The 7,046-nt window shown below is 45.0% G+C and overlaps 1 protein-coding gene across 1 annotated transcript in view; it reads left to right on the top strand.

The window, feature by feature from the left end:
- ZFYVE26 (zinc finger FYVE-type containing 26) overlaps positions 1 to 6,298 on the top strand; it is a 101,664-nt gene extending 95,366 nt beyond the window's left edge. Inside the window, exons 39-41 of the mRNA XM_007942311.2 lie at positions 499 to 681; positions 1,725 to 1,769; positions 6,095 to 6,298. Coding sequence (XP_007940502.1) covers positions 499 to 681; positions 1,725 to 1,769; positions 6,095 to 6,298 — 432 coding nt within the window. The remainder of the gene's footprint in view (positions 1 to 498; positions 682 to 1,724; positions 1,770 to 6,094) is intronic.
- Positions 6,299 to 7,046: the final 748 nt, after the last annotated feature.

The raw sequence follows: 7,046 nt of genomic DNA, 5'->3' as shown, positions 1-7,046 counted from the left end.
TGAATGCCACACCATTCCCTTTCAATTTGTCATTCCTGGAACAGTAGATCATATGGTTGTCTATTCAGAATGGCCCAAAACAGTCCATTTCAGCTCACTAATGCCTAGGATATTGATCTTTATGTGTTCCATTTCATTTTTGACAACTTCCAGTTTTCCTAGATTCATACTTCATATATTCTGTGTTCCAATTATTAATGGATGTTTGCCATTGTTTCTTCCTATTTTGAGTCATGACACATCAGCAAATTGAAGTCCCAAAAGCTTTACTCCATCCACATCATTAAGGGCAGCTCTACTCTGAGGAGGCAGCTCTTTCTCAGTCGTATTTAAGTACCTTCTGACCTGAGTGGCTCATCTTCTAGCACTATATCAGTGTTTCACTGCTATATTGTAAATTTTTTACTAAGCATAGTAGAAGTTTTGAAATGTTGCCCCCACTTCCCACTGTTGATGCCTCCTACTATTTTAAGCCCACCATCCCATGTTCTCTTGTAGGACTTCCAACTAGATGCTGCCCTCACCTACTGCAGAGCTGCCCGGCAGTTGGTAGAGAGAGAGAAATACAGTGAGATCCGGCAACTACTGAAGTGTGTCAGTGAGTCAGGCATGGCAGCCAAAAGTGATGGGGACACCATCCTCCTCAACTGCCTGGAAGCATTCAAGAGAATTCCACCCCAGGTGCGCTCACTCCTATACCTCTCACCTCCTCCTGTCTACTTCATTGTCTGCTATCTTAGCTGTCTAGTGCTGCTATAACAAAAATGCAGCAAGTGGGTGACTTCAACAAATGGAAATTTATTTTCTCACAGTTTAGGAGGCTAGATGTCTGAATTCAGGATGCTAGCTCTAGGGGAAGGCTTTCTCTCTTTGTCAGCTCTGGGAGAAGGTCCTTATTCCTTGGCTCTGTGGTAATCTTTGTGTGACTTAGCATGTGTCTTCCCCCATCTCTGCTCGCTAGCTGGCTTGTTTAATCTCTTTTATATCTCAATTGAGAACAACTCAAGATACACCCTACACTAAAATCCTGCCTCATTAACATGGCAAAGACAGCCCATTCCCAAATGGGATTATAACCATAGGCATAGAGGTTAGTATTTACAACATAAATTTTGGGGGGACACAATTTAATCCACAACAGTCTTTATATCCCACTCCTCATTTTTCTGTCTGCCACAGTGTATCTGAAACTCTACAAGATAACTTTATCTTTCTGACCCCTCTACAATAATGCTCCTATTCTAATCAAACCTTCTCGGCGAAGAAGAGTTCATGGTGATACCTCTCTACCCAGAAAATGTCCCTCAATATCTCATTGTCTAATACAGTTTACACCTGGCAGTATCTATGGAGCAACAGAGTTGAGCTTCTCCCTGTGATTCTAGAGGAGGTCAGAGTGGGGAGGAAGGTGGCCTTTGAAGCATGATGCTTTAAAAAATTCCCCCTATAGCTCCTCTGTGGAGTGAACAGAACCATATCTGTTTGTAAAAACCAAGAACATGCCTTTTGGAAGCTGTGACTTTTCCTCAGTGTCCCCAAGCTTAGTGTTATCTGTTAGATTTCCTTTGTTGCTCTTATACCAGGAGTTGAGTTTAAAAAGAAGAGTCAAGCAGACATCCCCAGCCTGGAGTCAGAATGGCTGTGCTGAGGCTAGCTTGCGGCGTGGCTCCCATGCTGGGAGATTCTCCTCCGTCTTATACCTGCCATGTTTCTCTTCTGCACAGGAGCTGGAGGGCCTGATCCAGGCAATCCACAACGATGACAACAAGGTGAGTAGCATCATCACCAAACCCTGGTGATGCTAATGAACTTGCCTTTTTCCCTCTTCCCCTTGCTCCCCACAGCAGCACCTGTGTCTCAGCTGCTTTGTTGTCCAGAGGTGGGCTGGATATTTGGATAGGGGACTAGAAGGGAGGGAACAGAGAGGGGAGCAGTGGCTATCTACATGATGGTAACCATCTGCATGAGCCTTTGCCTTCCCATTTCTTTATCCCCAGAGCAAGCATGTCCTAGGCTACTCTTGGGTTTCCATTTTATACCAGGGTACTGTCTCAGAGAGCCCTAGGAAATCCCTCACTTTCATCTTTAGGGTGACTGATTGAATGTGGTTCCAAAAGATGGAACAGCAGTTACAAAGTGCTGTTCATCAGCATTCTTCTGGGGGCAGGCAGGGAGGTGGTAACCCTTTATTGTAAGAAGAAGCCCTACTCTGCCTTTTGACCAAATTTCCCATTCTCCAGAACAGACTTCTTCCCTGAAGTTACTGGGTTCTTCCCTGTATAATCAAAAATCAGCAAACCTTCACTTCATGTTGCCTCTGTGATAAGTGCCAGCCAAATTGAAAGTATTATCTGCTGCCCTGTTTGTGGCTAACCACAGGATTGATCCCCTTGCCATCTGGAGGATGACCCAGAGGTCAGGAGGGGCCCAGGAAAACCGAGCCAGACTTTGAGCTGTCCTTGGCACCAGCAGTGGAATGATCTGGCAGATAAGTTGTTCATAAAGAAACAGCTTCTTACACAACCACAGAGCTGCTGTGGCTATATTGCTGACACCTTGGCTGAGTTTTTTTCAGGGCATTTTTCAGTTGAGGGATAAGAAGGACATTCTAAACATACCTTTATTTATTTCTGCAATATCCAAATGAGATCCCATGGAAAAGTTGGAAGAAAGCTCTTCACGTTTTCAAACGTAGAGCAATTCTTCCCAAGAACCGGAATGAGAAACTAACAGGCAGGACGGACACCCAGGTTCCTGATTTGCAGACTGCGGTTCTCTTCTGAGCCTTCACTGAGCTTCACAATCAGCAGACAGAGGTTTTGCCCCTAGGGAATACATACATTGCTAACATCAATACATTTGTTGCCACTTTTTCAGGCTTTTCTCTCTGCAGCGGTTCTGATGCACTAAGGTGATCTCAGGCCACAGAGTCTTGCGAAAAATCAGCTTTATTCAGCTATTGCAAACACAGGAGCTCTGGTAATGCAGTGGTTAAGAGCTCAGCTGCTAACCAGAAGGTCAGTGGTTTAATCCTACTAGCCACTGCACAAGAGAAAGCTGTGGCAGTCTACTTCCATGAACATTACAGCCTTGGAAACCCTATGGGGCAATTCTACTTTATCCTGTAGGGTTGCTATGAGTCAGAATCAACTCGACAGTGACAGGTTGCAAACTTTTTTGCAAATTGCCCTTCTTGTCTTGTTAGGAATTTTGCCTGCCAGTTTGTGATATATATTAATACATTTGTGATACACAGTTAACAGAAATGAGTGCTCAGTGGGCCCTACAAGGACTGGGTGAGAGCTAACATCCCAGGGCAGAGAGGAGATGCCTCACACAGTAGGACTTGGTCACTTTAGTGAACACAGATATCTGCTGACTTCTAGGAGATTATCTGTAATTGAGCTTAAACGGGAAAGACTTTAGTGACCAAGACAAAAAGAAATTGGAGCATTGAAACACAAAGAGAGGAGACCCCTTCCACTAACCAGGAGGGACTGTCACGGCAGAAAGACAGCTGCTAGTGGAAGCTCACTGATGGCTCACAAGAGCCTTGCAGGCATAGCCTAGGACACTGGCTAACCAGGCAGCTTGTTGTTGTTGTTATGTGCCGTCGAGTCGGCCCCGACTCATAGCGACCCCTCCTTGGGTTTCCGAGGCAGTATCACTACGGAAGTAGGATTGCCCAACCTTCCTTCCGAGGAGTGGCTGGTGGGTTTGAACCGCCAGCCTTCTGGTTAGCAGTCAAGTGCTTTAGCCACTATGCTACCAGAGCTCCTAACCAGGCAGCAGTGCTGCTGAAATCAAGGCCAGGGAAGGAAGGAGCTCCCGCCTCGCCTGGGTTTTATAAGACAGAGAGGGTTCTAGAGACTGGGAGCTACTCCTGATGCAAATAATGAAGTCAAGTCAACCTGGAGTTAGAGCTTAATTAACCTTTTCTAATTGTATATATGCATTTTCCTCCACAAAATTCCTTCCTAAAGGATTATCTTTTCGCATTTCTTTTTTTTAAAATTAATTTTCTATTATTATTGAAAGTATAACATAGCAAAACATACAACCAGTTTAGCAGGTTCTACATGTACAATTCAATGACATCAATTACATTCTTCAAATTGTACAACCATTGTCACTCTCCCTTCTGAGTTGTTACTCCTTCCTTAGCAGAAACTCACTGCCCCCTGAGGTCCCTATGTAATCTTTTAAGTGGCTGTTGTCAATGTGATCCCATATAGATAGTTCTCAAAAGCGCATAATGCTCAAGGCAGACTTTTTACTAATTAACTGAAAACACCAAACTCACTGCCATCAAGTCGATTCCGACTCATGGTGACCCCTTCTTGGGTTTCCAAGGCATCATCTCTACGGAAGTAGATTGCCCAGTCTTTCTTCTAAAGTATTGTTTAGTTTTAAGAAGACTCCAGGAGGTGTTTTCAGTTTAAGGTTTAAAGATTTTCTCAGGACAATAGTTTCAGGGGTTCATCTAGCCTTCGTGGCTCCAGGAAGTATGGAGTCCATGAGAATATGAAATTCTGTTGTGCGTTTTCCATCTTTTGATCAGGATTCCTCTATGGAGTCCTTGATCAAAATGTCCAGTGATGGCAGCCAGGAAGCATCCAATTCTTCTGGTCTCATAACAGAGGTGGCAGTTGTTCATGGAGGCAATTAGCAACACATTCCATATCCTTCTCCTATTCCTGACTTTTTCCTCTGTTGCTCCAGGCAAATAAAGATCAACTTTGCACCTTGGGTGGCCACTTGCAAGCTTTTAAGACCCTAGACACTACACAGCTTGTTAAAGGACTTCTACTTAGTAGATTAGGAGCTTGGGTGGCGTAGTGTCTGAGGCATTTGACTGCTAACCAGAATGCTGGTGGTTCAAATCCACCAGCCAGTCCTCAGAAGGAAGATTGAGCAATCCACTTCCGTAGTGATACTGCCTCAGAAACCCAAGGAGGGGTCACTATGAATTGGATCTTACTCGACGGCAGTGAGTTTGATTTTTTGGTTTACTCAGCAGATTGGAAACAAAAAATGGAGAAGGGAGATCTTTGTGCTCATTGTAGGGGAGGAGATATGATCATACATTCATTCGATCATTCATTTAATACATATTTATTGAACACCTACTACATACTAGACCCTAGTGCTAGGTACCAGGAATACAAAGGTGGAAGAAGACATTATTCTTGACCTCATGAAACTTAAAGTCCAATCAGAGAGATAGGCATTAATCAAATAATCATTCACAGAACTAGAATGACAATTTCTGGACAGTGACGGTGCTGGCTCTGATGCCAGGAAGAAAGCTGGAGTGACGAGAGTAGTGAAGATGAAGGCATCAAGGGAGTGGGCAGAGGCCAGACTCTGCCTTCTACCTTTTCCTTTTGAAAATTCTTGGTTTATTTTTAATAACTTTCATTTTTAATTTTTATTGTGATATGGGTGAAAGTTTACAGAGCAAATTCATTTTCCATACAGCATTTCATACACATTTGTTTCATGACATTGACTGCAATTCTCCACAATGTAACTGCTCTCTTCCCACTTCCTCCTCATAATTACTTCTTCCCTGTATCCTTCCTTCCCATGCACTCCTGCCCCCCAAGCTATCTCCCTGTGCAAACACTGCCCTTCTGTTCTTCCACGATTGATCAGCCCAAGGAGTGGATTTACGTGATGTAAATGTTCACCCAGCCTGTCTACCATTTGGCTGGAAGCCATAGGAGTGAGTTCAGTTTGAGACTTGAAGGATAACTAGAGGTCATAGTCTCAGGGGTTTTCCCAAGCTCTTTCCGGCCGGGGCAAAATCTGGTCTTTTTTTTTTTTTTTTTTATGATTTTGAGTTTTATTCCACATTGTTCTCCCACTCTATCCAGGATCATATTTTTAATAACTTTTTGTACCGTAAAGGAGTACAATATAGAAGCTTTGTGTCCAGAGTGAAGAGATACTGCATTAAAAGGCATTATTAATTTGGTGCGTGAGCAGCGAAGTCTCATCTGCCTTGCGCTCTCTACCCCAGCCCTGTGTATCTGTGGGTGATTGGTTGGCAGTGCTCTCCTTCCCACTGTTGCCTGTGTCTGATTGCCAGGTGCAGGCCTACCTGACGTGTTGCAAACTGCGTTCCGCCTACCTGGTTGCTGTGAAGCAGGAACACCCGCGGGCCACTGCACTGGTCCAGCAGGTGCAGCAGGCTGCCAAAAGCAACGGGGATGCCGTGGTGCAAGATATCTGTGCCCAGTGGCTTCTGTCAAGCCACATCCGGGGAGCCCACGGCTCAAGCTCCAAGAAGTGACCCTGGGCAGTGGGGCCAGAAAACGCATTCTGAGAACTGTGGCAACAGGAGGGGTGGTGAAGCTTCCAGCTCTTTCCCTCCGCAGAGCAGGCCTGCCTCGTCTCTGCTCCCCAGTCGGAAAGAGCTGGACTGGCCCCTGCCTGCCACTTTGGGCAAGGATAAGCCCTTTCACACAAGTGCCATGTTTCTGTAAAATTGTGGGGTGTGTGTTTGTTTGGAGATGACCAGTTCTTTCTACCTCAGTGAGTGAGTGTGTGTACACACACGTGCACACACACGTGCATGCTCTTGTGCACTCATGTTTACGCCCAAGCATTTCTGAGCAAATGAAACTCTTCCATTGTGAAGAGGCACTTTACTTTAGCCTTTTGCCTACCTGAAAACCTTTCCTGCATTTTGGTTCTTAACCCGGGTCGTCCTGTTTGTGCACAGCACCCTCCATGCGAAGATGCTTTAGTAGCTCCTCTAAACTAGAAGGGTTTTACAGAAAATTACCAAGCAGCCCCAAAGGCATTACCTCTTCTTGCCTTGCTTCCCTTCCCAAAATTCAGAGATGGCTTTGGGGTCAGGATCACCTGTGGATTAAAGTTGTTTCCCAGGTGTCTCCTCTGACAAGCACAAAGAGTTAATGGGAGTCTTTGGAAGGTAGTCTGAGTACAAGGGTCCTGAGGTTGCTGGCATCTTAAAGCTGCAGATGCAGATACAAGTGATCAGGGATCCGGACACACAGGCAGGAGGGGCACCATCA

The sequence above is a fragment of the Orycteropus afer genome, unplaced genomic scaffold (assembly GCF_000298275.1).
Source record: "Orycteropus afer afer isolate SDZICR_OR568_19922 unplaced genomic scaffold, OryAfe1.0 scaffold00088, whole genome shotgun sequence".
Taxonomy (NCBI): Eukaryota; Metazoa; Chordata; class Mammalia; order Tubulidentata; family Orycteropodidae; genus Orycteropus; species Orycteropus afer.
The sequence above is the reverse complement of the archived record's forward strand: the minus strand, read 5'-3'. Positions and strand labels throughout refer to the sequence as shown.